The following is a 14,949-nucleotide window of genomic DNA, read 5'->3' on the forward strand; positions in this document are numbered from 1 at the left end:
GTATTTTTTATCTTAAATATTAAATATATCTGTTTTTTGTACAGTTTTGACTTAATTTACTTAACTGCTCTGAATATGTTGGTGGAAGGAGTTTTTTTTTTTTTTTTTAGCAAATGACCTTTTTTAAGTCTGAATATTCCAGTTACTGATCAATAATTTTCTGAATTAGTTGACAAGTATTTAAATAACCGATTAATCACATTAATTAGTCCACTTAATCATTTAAGCCGCATTCTTAAAGCCAAAACTTCAGAGCTGATTATCACAGACGTGTTGAATGTTTAAGGGGTCTCAGTGCTAAAAACCTGATCTGGAAGGTCAAACAGTAACCAAGATGATAACTTGTAATTATGAAGATTTTTGCTTTTTTGGTCATCGTTTAGACGCAGAAGTTTTCCTGAACATTTGCCTACTTGGGAACACAATCTAGCCTTGCACTGTATATTTATCATGCTCTTTGATGTCTTAATTTAGGACAGCTCCGGACACTTTATACATTTCTTTTTTCTCAATTAACCATAGAAGCCAAACAAAAATAAATGTGCTGTTTGCTCAAGATGGGAACAATGAGAAAAGCCTCTGAACATTCAGCTCAGCTGGGCCTGAAAGAGCAGAGCCTATCCGGCCTCATCTGGGAAACTCACACACAGTGCACACACACACACACACACACACACACACACACACACACACACACACATAAACACGCAGGCTCACACAAAAACCATTGAAGAAACGGAACGGACCCCCGGGAGAGTGGGGTATGGAGGTCAGACATCGAGGACAGGAAGAGGATAGAAGTTCAAAGAGTAGACATTACAGTTCTAATAATGAAGGAGGAACATTTAAAGCTGCAGCTTTACTCTACATTCATCTGTTCATTAGCATTTTTGTATTCCGTTTCCTTGAAACGTGACAGTCGAACTTTATTTCTCACCCCAAAACTATAGATATCAGGTTTATTGTAAGAAAGGAGACAAGAATCTCAATCATAAATCCAAATGATGTCATGTTGAAACTGTCTGGACTACAAAAAAACATATGGAGCCTTTTTTTTTTTACTTCAGATTTGTGTGAAAAGGTGATGTAATGCACCTAAAACCCAGAGTTAAATAGACTTTATGTAACACAGGAAGTTCAGGGTGAGAAGCCTCATTTGGAGAGCATTGATATTTTGTTAGAATGTTCTTTGTCTCTTTTTAATCAGTTGAGACGATGCAATATTTAGAAAGGTCAGTAGAATCCAAGATGTTCACAAAACTCCTTAAAAGTTTGGAGTTATTTGGCTGAGAAAATGAGGATGTTTGCCCTTTCATTTCGATTTCTGCTCCAACTACCAAAACTGTACACATTGATCACATTTTGTGTTGCAGCACAACAACATTTTGCTCAGGTTTTCATCCTACATTTCGGTCGGTGTGAACTCTCTGCGTCAGTCCAGATGACAGGTTAGTCTATCAATAAATACGCAGAATGTTACTGCGTTTTATTTTATTTATTTTACTGTTAGAGTAAAAAACGAAAAAAAAACACGATTTTTTTTTGAGGAGGAGGGAAGGGAAACGGCGCTAGAGTCTCTCATAGTTAAGCAAAAGTTGACAAGAATCAGACTGAGCCACTGCAAGATGTTCCCAGACAATATTCAGTATTTGTGGTCTGTCTTCTTCAGTCCTGGGAACTTTAGATTTGAGCCCACATCTCAAACTGAACAACCACAGATCACCAATCATCACGAACAGAGGTTATCTTTAGCACTGGAAGATTTCAGCCAAGACAACTTTATTGATACTAAATATTTTTTGCACTGAACTTATTTTCCTGAAGCCGCTCTGCTCTGGTCAGCGTGGTGCGTTCCTGCTGTGCCGGCTAAAGGTGGGCGGTGAATTTAGTCTGCCGACTGTGAGAGGGCAGTGTGGCTGCTTCAGCTTCGATGACCTTGGGGCGCAGATCACTGACCCCCACAACAACAAGAGTCCAGAACGCAATTAGAAGAAGTTATGAAATCAAACCGTTTATTTTAGATTTGCTCATTGCAGTTGGGACTTAAAAGGCTGAGTCCAAACCGGTGAAGAGTCATGTGATGCCTCTGTATAAAATATTATTTTTTTTAATAATCAATTCCTGCACAACATCTCCAAAAGGAGCTATTACAACAAACACGCATTCACATAAGTACCGTCCAGCTTCTTTCAAATGCACCATGAAACGGGTATCCATCCCTCCCTGCTTGCAGAATGCATCTTTTTTTTTTTTTTTTCGCAGAATGCATGTTGCAAAGTCATTTTCTCTCTTCTTACTTCTCCTGTGAGTAAAAGTTGAGTGTTGCAACAGTGACTTGTTGACATTGGAGTGTCAAGTGGCATTAAAGCATGACAGCAGTAGTTGGCTGGTCATAAGACCAGCAGCATCAACGTGCAGCTGCAGAGGCTAAACCTCTGTGTGTGTGTGTGTGTGTGTGTGTGGGTGTGTGTCTGTGTGTGTGTGTGTGTGTGTGGCGAAGGTCCAACCTATTCATGAATGTCATTTTAAAAATATCTACAGCATTCAGTAGATAAAGACCACACTAGATATGACCACGTGTTGCTTCTTCAATTCGCTCCACTACTAGTTTCCTGTATTAAACTACAATGATCCAATGTGAAAATGATGGGAAGAAAATCTAAAATTTATTTCAGTTTTATGTATAAACAATGGGCTTGTTTCTATCTTTGTAAAGCAGAGGTTGTTTTGCATTTAATAAAAAATAAGCCAAGGAATAAAGAGTGAAAAATACTTGAAAGGTGTTTAAAGTGAGCTGTTGCACTACAAAAACAAAACAGTGTCAGTTTGTTTCACTTCTAACAAGATATTCTGCCGTGTTATAAGAAAAAAAGTGGAATTAGTACTGTTTTATTAATATTAAGAAATTATTGACTTAAAATAAGCTCCCATATGTTGCTGAAAAGTTACTTGTAAGTTAGTTTTGTCTTATTCCAAGTGTACTAAGATACTAGCACTAGAAAGCAAACCAAAACTATTTGGTAATTTTTTGTGTTTTTGTGGTGTATCTGCTGGCACTTTATACTATTTATTTTGCTGCATCATAGGGCAAAAGCATTCTCTTAATACTCTCAAAAGGTAAGTTGAGGTTGAGCTAATTCGTCACAATCACATTTTTAATAGAGTGGCAAATAATCTGAGAATTGAACAAACTCCTTTTTGTCATGACGTCACTGCAGTAGAAGTGATTTTAGCCAGAGCAAGTTTATTTTTTGGCTTTGCTTGGTTGCCTGCAGTGAATAGTGCCGTCACTCTGGCCTCATTTTTCTGCTGCAGAGAATGGAGTTGACATGCTCTTCCTGTCAATATTAAGGTTTTCCTCCATAGTTCTCAAGCAGAGAAAGGGAACCTGTTCCCTCAGGTCTGAGTTGTTCCTCTCTAGTCACAGTGATTACTGGACAATAATGTCTCGTTGGCGGTAATGTGGACACTGCTGCAGCGGTGAGGAGCTTTACTTTGGTCAGCAGGTCTGGATCAGGAGTGAAAGAACAAGCTGTTAGATAGAAGCTTCCTCTCTCGATGGCCTGTGCTCAGATATAGAGATTATTCAAGTGGAGCTGCTGGTGCAACACATTGAAAGGAGTCAGCTGACTTGGTTTGGCAATAGAAGAATTAATGTACTGCCAGAAATTACACTGTACTACATAAAACAATAAATCACAGTATTTTTGTCTAGTTTCAAGAATACTTGAAATGAGAAAAAACTAACTTACAGGAACCTTTTCTGCAATATGAAGGAGCTTGTTTTAAGTCAATAATTCATTATATTGATGAAGAAGTATTGGTTCCACTGGCAGGTTATTTCACGTATACATCAGGGAAAATGTGAAATATGCGAAATAATCTCAGGGGAACTAGTACTTTCTTAAAAATATTAAAGAGTATTGACTTGAAACAAGCTCCTTTATCTTGCTTAATTCAAGTTTACTAAGATATTTGGACTATAAACTAGACAAAATAGTTGGTGAGATTTTGTCTTTTTGCAGTGAGCAGTACAGATTTTAGGAAGAATCATAGACATTACATTTGTCTCCGTTACCTTTGAAAATGAGAAGGTTGTTTAAAGCAGAGGCAACACAGCAAAACTCATTCACTCATTTTCTATACCTGCTGAATCTTTGCAGGGTAACAGAAAAGCTCATGTCCGTCTCCAGCACTGGGACCATTATGAACAGGTCACTGGTCCATCACACTCATGTGTTTTTATTTTTTTCTATATGACTGTACTTCATAAATTTATGATCAGCTGATGAAGGATTGCATTGTTGGATTATATCATTTTTTTCTATACTATTTCGGTGGCGGCTTTATGTTAAACCCACTGGACTTTTACCATTATTTTATTTCTTAATAGCTTTGATCTGTAATTTAATTGTGCAATGAACTAAGCAACATATTTTAAAAATCAAACGGTAAAGTAATCTGTGAATCCTTAATGCTTTTTTTTTTAACTTCACTGAACTGTAACTTTTTAAAAGAGAAAGTTGTGTAGAGCTCATGATCAGCTGTCCATGTGCTGACATGCTGAATCAGGCTCAGTCCAACAAAATGTTCTGTCTCCCTGTCCAGCCTCTCTCTCCCTGAAAGCGTCGGCTCTGGCTTTATTGTGCCGGGCGAGGCGCTTCCTGTCGCTTGATGCTGTGTTTGCTTTTCTGATCCCACTCCCAGAGACCTGTTGTTGTCCTCTGCTGTTTTAGCATTCACGTCTCCCTCCCCATGTCGACTCCCAACAGCCGCCCCTCCCTGTGCTGACCTCTTCCCCGAATTCAAACATACCTACGATTACGATTGGCTCTCGCCAGACCCGCTGACACCTGGAAAGGCTGTCTCACACAAATTGTCCTCAGAAGCCCCCCGATCCGGAGACTATTTCTGTCCGCTTTGGGCTTGGAGTGTGACTAACCCCCTACTGTTTCCCCCAGTGTGATGTTTGTGTGTGTGTGTGTGTGTGTGTGTGTGTGTGTGTGTGTGTGTGTGTGTGTGTGTGTGTGTGTGTGTGTGTGTGTGTGTGTGAGTTTACGCATGCTTCACCCACGCTCAGTGCTGCTGAACCAGCTGTGACAGGGAGAGGAATGTGACATCACTGTCCTTCAGCTGAGGACCTGAACTCACTGAGCACATTTCCAACACATACTGTATGTTATAGAAGCAAAAGGACAGTCCATAATGTGGTGATGCTGATGTCACCATGGTAACACCCACATACTGAGATTAATGCTGTTATTTGAACTGCGAGCTTGGATTAATAGATGCACCGGATAACATTGAACATGTTTTCAAACTGATCAGACCCTCCAGGATTTTGTGGGAAGTCTCTGATTTGTGTTGCTATTTTAGAAATATTTGCAAGAAATTTTGCAATATTTGAGCTTATGTACAACGGTAATAATGACTTTTTGTTACACTCTGTATCAATCACAAATTACAGCTTGACATGAAGTAAGACTGAGGCAGCTTTACTTAGAAGAAATAAGAAATATTAACAGCTGGCACTTAAAGCCAACATTTTTGACAATTTTTGAGGAAAATTTGCAATAAACTCAGTTTTGCATTAGCATAAAAAAGTGGAGGGATCTGTTGACTTTGTGTAAATCTCAGCGATTGCAGAATCACAAAAAACTTGAGGGACTGATTGGTGTAATTTTGCAGCAGATAAAAGCTGCTTTGATTAGATGAATAAAATATAAACAAACAACTGTTATCTTGTAGGTTCCATTTATGCATCTGGAGTCTAGAGGACCACATGAAAAGCCATGGCGGGCACGATTTGGCCCCTGTGCCTTAGGTTTGACGCATGCGCTTTAAAAGATTTCACAGTCAAAAACCAGGACTTCCATTTATAGGAACTGAAAATGTTAAACTAAGAAGGCTGGTATCAAAGCAGAAACTTGAGACAAATACTTATTTATGCTTTTATTTCCTGTTGTCTAGACTACTGTAAACGGCTTTTGAGATGCATCAACAAGAAAAGTTACTGACCCGCTCAGCTGGTCCGAACACTGCAGCAGAAGCTCCTAACAGAAGAGCTAACATCGCTCCTGTTTTCATGTCTTTGCACTTGTTCTTCTTCTTTTCAGAGCTCATATTAAAATCCCAAATTAAATCTCCTGGGCTCTGCATGGTAAAGCTCCTTTAAGTGTCATTGAATTGTTAAAGCCACGGAGCTCAACTTAACCCTCTGTTTTTATGTTTCCTTGAACATGTTAGAATGGGTCTGTGGCCTATATAAAACATAATCGTTCTTAGATGATCAGACTTTAGTCTGGTCAGTTCTGCCTGGTTTAAACTCCTTTCAGAATGAGATGGTTAAGGGCCTCTTGTTACTTTCAATCCAAATAATTTGCTACTGGCCACGCCCCCTGACTCGACATTTACACTCTCATGTAAAAATGGCTGCAAACATGTGCAATTATGAAACCGTATATTTTGAAAAGCATTAGCAGTTCCTCCTGCACAACCAATAAGAATGCAGCAAACCAGCTGACCAAACATTCTGGTGCTCTGCTTGGGTTGCTAGGTAACGGCACAGTAGGACTTAGCAGTCAGGAGGTTTTTGAAACGGCTTGTTTTCCAGACACCAAAAAATATTAACATAATACCAAAAAAAAACAACAGCTGGACGTTTTTTAGGCGTGTGGGCGGCTTTTAAAAGCAATAGGAATTTTTTAAAAGTACAAAAGTGTACTAAGGCTAGTTTTTAATTACCTAGAATTTTTAATATCTTTATTAAGTCATTTTTTTACTTTCATTCTCCATCTTTGTGAACATTATTGTTTCTTATCTGTGAAAGGTGCTTTGCTCATTTTCTAAATTTAGCCAAAGATATATTTACACATCAGCGACCTGCGGTAATCACATCATCAGTACTATTATATGTTTCACTTCCTTTTACTAAATTTTCCTCCTCACCTTGAGAGTGCGTCTGGTTTAATGACAGGCATCCAGACAAATGAAGGCGGCCAGAAATGCCCCCGTTTGTGTACAATTCCTCAGAGCTCAAGGGATATTCGTTATTGCGGTGGCCGGGTGATTTAACATTTTTGTCCTCAGGTCTCAGGGTTATGCCGTTTTTCTATCCTGTCAGGCAGTTAATTGCATTCACCTGGCGTCGCATATATGGATCAGTCACTGATTAGATTTGCAGAATGAAAATCCGCAGCGCTCCTGTCCGCAGGGCCAGGGTTGAAGACCACTGGCCGGGAGCAACGGTAAACAAACACGAGGCAGCGCGGCACGTTGTTAGCATCTCTCTGGAGTTAATTCTCTGTGTGCAAGAGGCAACAGATGGACTCTGAGATATTTATTGTGCTGCAAAAGCATATCTTCTGGTACAGCAAGTCCAACCTTATTGTTTTGTTCTTTTTTTGAATTGTGAAAACAAGGTTCTTGTTTCTTCTGGGGGAAACAAATCTTGGCGCCCAGGTCGGGTTGGGCCGCACATATTCACAGCAGATTCAGTAGAATTGAGATTTGTTTTTGTTTGTTTGCTTGTTTCTTGCATGTGCAACACTTTTTTTCTGACTTTTCTCCTACAAATTCGACATTTCTGCACTTGTAGGGTTTTTTTATGCCAAGTGTGACATGAGGACACCGTAAACCCCAGATGTTATATTTGGCGACGAAGTGGTTTCTGGAATGTAAGGAGGAGAACCTCCTCAGCTGCGAGGCTGGTTCCCAAAAGCTCATGAGAGGGATGAAACAGGAAGACCCTGTAAATAACTTATCTATCCAACGGGGAGTGTGCAACCTCCAAACAATGGCCCGCAGGAAGTCTTTCCTTCAAACTCAAGACTTTTCAGGCCCAGAATACACTGAATGCGTCGTCTGCGAGGTGACATTTCTGTGCGAATCCCACAAACAAAAACAGAAGGAGCTGGACGTGCCGCTGTGCACGTTTCTCGCCCAGAGGGCAGATCAGAGACCTCATCGACTGCAAATCTACGAAGATCCTCTTACCCGCCGCTGATGGAAACACTAGCAGCCTTAAATGGAGTCTGGAAAACCCAGAGTGAGACATAATAGCATTAGATAATAATTGTCATGTTGTTTTCCGTGGTTCTTTGACTTAATGGCTTTTTCATGGGCTGTTCATATTGCTCGCTCAAGTTATGGATGCTTTAAGGTCACCGTAATTACTGTCTGTGACTTCATCCTGTGATCTTGTGGCTTTCTCCTTTTCTCCTGCTGGTAATTAATGATGAATAATAAATAAATACTTTTCTCTGTCAACAGAATATCGATGTGACCAACTTCAGCAGCAGCTGGAGCGATGGCCTGGCTTTCTGTGCCCTGCTGCACACGTACCTGCCTGCTCACATCCCTTACCAGGAGCTCATCAGTCAAGATAAGGTACAGGAAGCCTGTACAGGAGCCCACACTGTGAAAAATACCCCCTGCTTCCAAAAAATAAAGGAACGCTTCCCCGCCTGCGGGTCAGACGAGGGTCAAAAAGTAACACTATTTAGAGAACAGAGAAATAAAAAACCAATAATAAAAAAAAGGAAGCCACTGACTGAACAGCTGAAACTCTGTATGGGAAAACATTCAAGTTTAAAGGCAACAGCAGGTTGGCCTCCTCATTTCAGAATCAGTTACACAGTAGAGGATTAAGCCTGCTGTCCGCACATATTTTAAAATAAAGCTCCACTATGTAGCTTTTTTATTTTATTTAAATTTTTTTTTACATATTTGTCAAAACTCACTATGTTCTGACTGTATAATGTGAGACTGAAGGTCTGTGAAAAAAAACTGAGCCCCTCTGCCATCTTCTTGTGGTCCTACTGCCATCTGCAGAATCAATCAATCAAGTTTATATTTCAGCAACATGGCAGTTCAAAATGCTTTACATCATAAAAACACACACAAAATACAAAGTCAAAGAACACACAGTCAAGTTATACATCAAAATGTTTTATAACGATTTATAATGTTTCAAAAGTAACTCTAAGCAGGTGTCTTGATTCAAAGAAACTACACCTTTATAAAGAAACACATCTCCCCTGGTCAGACACAACCAATAAGAGCCAGGAGGAGGGTCTTAGCGCTGTCAATCATGTTTGTGTACATGTTGCTGAAGATTGAGAGTTTTCTTACCATTACAGGAAAACTGTTTATTCATGCTAACTAGGCTGAACATTCACAGTAAGCTCCACTGTAGCCTAGCAGACAGTAAGAATGGGGTGTGAGCAGTCCGTACATGAGGGTGATTGACCGTGCTAAGACCAGAAGTGTATTTCTGCAGATAGCAGTGGGACCGCATGAGGAAGAGCTCAATTTTTTCACAGATTATTTTTCTGTCTTAATATGGTGATGCTATTAACAAATGTGTAAAAAATATATTTTTATTGAAGTTACCTACTGCATATTTAAGAGAATATCTTGATTCAACATCCTAATTACACAATGGGAATGTTGACCATTTATCATTTATAGGAGGTTTTCAATTTTCATCATTTTACAACCACAAACTTTAACACTTTTCTAGGTTTTATGTGTGTGATCAACATACAGTTGTACATAGTTATGAAGTGGAAATCAAAAAATAGAAATCTGTAAAGTGTTGTGACCCCTTTACATTCAGCCCTTATGAGTCTGTAATTTGTAGAACCACCTTCGGCTGCAGTGGCAGTGATTTGCACCACGTACTGGTTCGCATGTAGGCCAGGAAATTCAGTTTCGCTCTGATTCGATCAGAGCAACTTCTTCCGCATGTTTGCTGTGTCTAAAAACCTGGCCTGTGGCGAACTGCAAACTTATTTTGGTTTTATTTTTACAGCACTCTGATAAAGGCCATGTTTGAGGGTTTCATTATTAATGGCTGCCGTGTCAAAAACGACATTAGCTGCTGATGTCTGCAGCTCCTCTGGAGTTACCATGGGAACATTAGCTAAGCAATATGTTCAGTCTAAATGGATACCAAATAAATCCAAATAAAATAGACTGTGTGTGGTTGGAACGTGGAAAGGAACAATAAAAAATATTTTAGCACAGCACTACATTAAGTACTTAGAGCTCAAACCGTTACAGAATCTGTGCACTTTGTCCTTTTTCTTTCATTTTAAGCAGCATCTAAGGTTTTATTGGAATCAGGCTTTCATGGCCGCTCTGACCTCCTCAATAAGTGGGTCAGTGTTTCATCAGCATGTAATCAGGGACTCGGCTCATCAAACTTAAGTGATTGGAAATCAATGCCTTCATTGAAAGGCACGCTGAATGCATCCAGCCCCGTCTTCACCTCATCCTGTCCCCATCGGGCTGTCGGACAAGATGCGGTTTTACAGTTTGAATTACAACCCAGACAGTGAACTTTCACGAATTAGAGAATTGGAAAACATGTCGGTCAAAGGAGTTTGTTGTTATGATGCGCCCTGCAACATTATTTTTAACTGAGGCATGTGTTGCACAGGTTGACAAGTATAGCATTTTGCACGTGTAGACCCTCTGTCCACACAAATCACTCGCACCTCCAACTAAGAATGCTGAGATACATCCGTGAGTCACAGCAGCTTCTGCAGCGTGAGCAGCTCCTCGTCAGTTTGCATCAGGACACCAGAGCGTCTAATATGTGCTGAACGTTGCACCACACACTTTCTGACTACATGCTTCATTTAGAAAGTCATTTCCTTTTTAGAGCATCCTCAGATTCCATTAAAAAAAGTTAGCATTTTTAATGATCTAATCTGCTTCTTTTGTTTTGCACTTCCTTTCTCCACCCTGTTTTTTACTGGATAATTTTGCATCTGAGAAAATGTGCAAAAAGAAAAAAGTGCATGTTGGGCCTCTTTGGCTTGCAAGAAATTAATTGCCTGGAAACAATATTCACGGAGTGACATGTGGAATATCATGGAGCAATGGGAGAAAATAAAAGTATGAGAATAAACTTGTATGAGAATAAAGTTAAAATAACACAAAAATAAAGTCATAGCATTATGACTGTATTAAATATGTTTTCATTTTCATATTATAATTGTTTTATTCTCACAGTATTATGACTTTGACCTTTTAACACTGACATTATTCTCCAAACATTGACTTTATTCTCGCAATAATATGACTTTATTCTCATACTTTGTTTTGTTTTTATTTGTATTTTTTTCCAGTATGGGCCTAATATTCCATCGTACGCGTGAGCGTGACTAAAGTCAAAATCGTCTGCTTATGCACATCACATTATGAGCCAAAAGGGAAATAAAGTTTTTGATTTGCGTTTGATGTCGTCACAAACTTGTCTAATGGAGTTGCATCCATTTCATAGGTCTTTTATATTGGCCGTGCTGCGTTCAAAGAAAGCATGATGATGAATTATGAATGTTTGTGTAGTGATGCTTTAAGCGATGCAGTGATGCCGACAGCTCTGTAATGCAGACAAGCTGCTGGTATACAGTGACGCTGCAGATAATATGCTGCCTCCCTGGCGGCTCTGTCACTTTGCTCTCACATCGCGGCAATAGATGAACGCCTTCGACCAGACCTGACATGTTCTACCTGATAAATTAGTTGTGTGAAGGTGGGTGCGTACGGCCGTGTCGGTGTGAATGTGCAACATGGAGCTGATGACGGAGACGCTGTATGGCCCATCTCTCTGAATAATTCAATAGACGTGTGTTGCCTTTAATAACTCCTTCTGAGTGACTTTCCCTGAGGCCCAAACACACAGCCTGCTCCCGGTGTAATCCGTCCTCCCAATAATCCCATTACTGGCCTCCTTCACCTTTTGTCATAGATGCTTTTAGGAAGATAACACGGTAGGTCTGCTTAGATTTTAGGTAAAAGAAAATTCTGGGATTTGCACCTGGGTGACATAACTGGAAAATCAAGGAGATGGTGAAGGAACCATAACAGTACTCACTTAAAACTTTGTTGTTTTTTTTGCATTATATGACTATTTATATATTTTTTCTCTAATTATACATGTTGGAAGCCCTGAGGAAAGTTGTCTGAGATCATAAGCTTGGAGACCTAACAGACAGGGAACCTACATGGAGATTTAAGTGTTCTTTAACAAGCCAGATCTGCATTTATTTCATCACAGTGATGAATAATAAAAAAGTAACTTACAAAAACTTAACATTTCACCAACTTTTCTGACATTTTTTCATTTCCGATTAGCATGTTCTCATAATAACTGTGTCACCGAAATAGTGTTTTTTTTATACTAGCGACACTCTTATTGTGTAAAGCATAGTAGCAGTAAAGAAGCACCTCGAAGTCTCACTCTTTTTACCACAGAATAATTCTGTGTTTTATTTTTGAGTTTTTACTGTTTAATTGTAATGCAGCTACCTTAAGGTCATTCCAAGGACACAGTTACACATCTCAAACTCTACATGTCCATTGACAGCTGCAATAAAGGCAAAAGTATTTATATGTTTGATGAATTTAAGTTTAAAGTAATCTTTTGATCTTATCAGCTTATTTCATCTGACCTGAAGCAGTAAAAATTTAATTGTGAGTAGTTTTAAGAACGGATTTGATTGGTGTGCTGTCAATAAAGATATTTTTTTATTGAGAAGTCTATAGATGATTTTCAGTATGTCCTTTTTGTCATGTTTGAATTATTTTTCCAAAACTGGTGCATTGTTTTTTTTCTCTCTCTCTCTCTTTCTACTCCTATCAGAAACGAATAAATCTTAATTGGTCAGAAAAACATTTTATTTTCCCATAAAAAGTTGCTTTGAGTTATTGCAACAAATCTGTTGAAGGGAAGTGAAAATACCACAACCTACACATTTGGTCCAAACACTGACGAAGAAAATGTCTGTTGTTGTGTTTAGGCGTACAAAAAGGAAAATTGTGGGGGGCAAGTATTGTTTGTTTCTTTGCTTCAGCTTATGATTTATAAAACACGGTGAAACAAGGTGTTTTCTTAGCTAAGACACTTTATGTTCACAAACAACACCTTCTTTGTGATCTGACCGCTAACTCACTGTTTGAGTTGACCATTAGCATTGATTTCATTTCAAAATGTTTCATTATCCCGGGTCAAAAGCGTTTCAGTCGAAACTGAAACTGCTCTCTGCCTCCACTTTTGCGAATCTAACCCACTTTTCCTGCGTAGCAGCACTTTAGGAAAGTTTTGTCTATAAAAAACATTTTGTCTCAAACTTTGCAGTTACATGCTACACATCATCGTCCATTTATGTTGCTTCTTTTTGGAGGTCACTTTTTCCCAGGGCTGAAGGTGACGTGTATTTTAAAATCAATTTCCTGCATTGAAAAGCAATGGAAAGGTGGATTTTACACATGTTTATATTTCATACATTTAGGGCTTTTAGGGGATTCTGGATCTGAAACTTAAGCCTTTACTAACCTCATTTATATAAGATCAAGTAAATGATGACATTTGCACATTCGTTTTATTACTTATGTCAGAAACACGCAGGAAAATGTAACGCACCAAGATGGTCACATAAACAAGCAGAGGCTTATGCTGGTTTTAAGCCCGTCTGATGGCAGATTGTACTGTTTATTGGTGTGTCTGTGAGCTTATTATTGTTGCTGAGCGAACCTCCGTGTCTGATTTTCATGTCTTCTGAAAACCCCATGGTTTGTTTCTTTTGGTTCAGGTCCGGAATCTGACTCTAGCCTTCCAGGCCGCCGAGAGCATTGGCATCAAAACATCTCTGGTGAGCAGAGCTGCAGCACACACACTCTCTTAGATTCTTTACAAATTGGAAATACTACACTTTTTATTAGATTTTATAGCAATAAGCTGCACAACTTTAATTTACCCAAAGGACGTTTTTCCCCAAGTTTGTGAAGATTTTCCATTACTTACTGCCGATCTTAAATCCATATTTCTGTTGCATTGCCTTGGTTGCAACAAGACAAATAACTCATTGAAAAAGTCTTGCAATTTGTAAATGCATGAGTAATAGTCAGCTACGCTACACTGTTTACACTTGAAGAGAGCTCCTCGTGTGTTTAGAGTAAACAAAGTCAGGTTCAGGTTTACTCCACAGTGAGCTTGAAGCAACATTTCTGCAGAACACGGCTCAGTCATGGTTGTTACTGTAAAACTGAAAACCTGTTTGTTTAAGTAAACTGTTGCTCAGTATCACCATGTGGACATAAAAGTTTCAGATTCTTCTTGGGCGCCATTATTCCTTTTATGCTTAACATACTTTTAATCGACTCAGTTATGAGATAGATGCTTTTCATAACTCATAAAAAGAGCGCAGAATAAAAACATTTTACTGTAAACAGGTAGCAAAATGTGCTAATTCCAGTTTTTAACTCTTATTTTAAAACTGGGAATTATTTAGAATTATGTTTACATTTACTGCTGGTCTTTCCTCTTCAGGGAGTAATTATTGAAAAGACATTGAGTGAACATTGGGTTATGGCCAAACATCCACTTTGTTCTCAGATCCAGTGATGAACTTCTGAAATTACATTTGCATTATTGACAGTCCAAACTTATTCAAGCATCACTCAATCGCCTTCAGATGTCATCTGAGTCAATATGACTCCTTGAGTTACGAGGAACAAAAATGTGTGATTTTGGTGCCGCACTTTAAAAAAAAAAAAAATAAGACAGGTGTGAAATTTGTGAATGAATTGTAATTCTTACAGATTTCTTTCAACAAACACTGTTGGGTACCAAGCAGGGCTTCATTCTGTCAGGAGGAAATGAAAAGTTTTCAATTTGACTTGGTTTTCTAAGCGTCATTAAGGCTTAGAATTGGAAATGGAAATTGTGGGCTTTTACCTTATCAACAATGTTAAATGTTAAGGGTTTTTTTGCTAGCTTTACTTAATGAATGTGGATTAATAATCTCTCGTTCAAGATCTTAAACAATCAGTGCTGCACTTGAGAAGATGGATTTGATTGCTTCATTGATCACGTTTACAGCTTCCTACTTTCCTCTTGTGATTGGATCAGGCAGGACTCTTATCAGCAGTAAATGA

General features: G+C 38.8%; 1 protein-coding gene across 4 annotated transcripts in view; it reads left to right on the forward strand.

Annotated features, from left to right (window-relative positions):
• Nucleotides 1-14,949, forward strand: part of specc1 (sperm antigen with calponin homology and coiled-coil domains 1) — an 88,957-nt gene that overhangs the window by 68,905 nt on the left and 5,103 nt on the right. For all 4 annotated transcript variants that reach the window (XM_028031228.1, XM_028031229.1, XM_028031230.1 and 1 more), the window contains 2 exons: nucleotides 8,272-8,388; nucleotides 13,605-13,664. In XM_028031228.1, coding sequence (XP_027887029.1) covers nucleotides 8,272-8,388; nucleotides 13,605-13,664 — 177 coding nt within the window. The remainder of the gene's footprint in view (nucleotides 1-8,271; nucleotides 8,389-13,604; nucleotides 13,665-14,949) is intronic.

The sequence above is a fragment of the Xiphophorus couchianus genome, chromosome 11 (genome assembly GCF_001444195.1).
Source record: "Xiphophorus couchianus chromosome 11, X_couchianus-1.0, whole genome shotgun sequence".
NCBI classification, from domain to species: domain Eukaryota; kingdom Metazoa; phylum Chordata; class Actinopteri; order Cyprinodontiformes; family Poeciliidae; genus Xiphophorus; species Xiphophorus couchianus.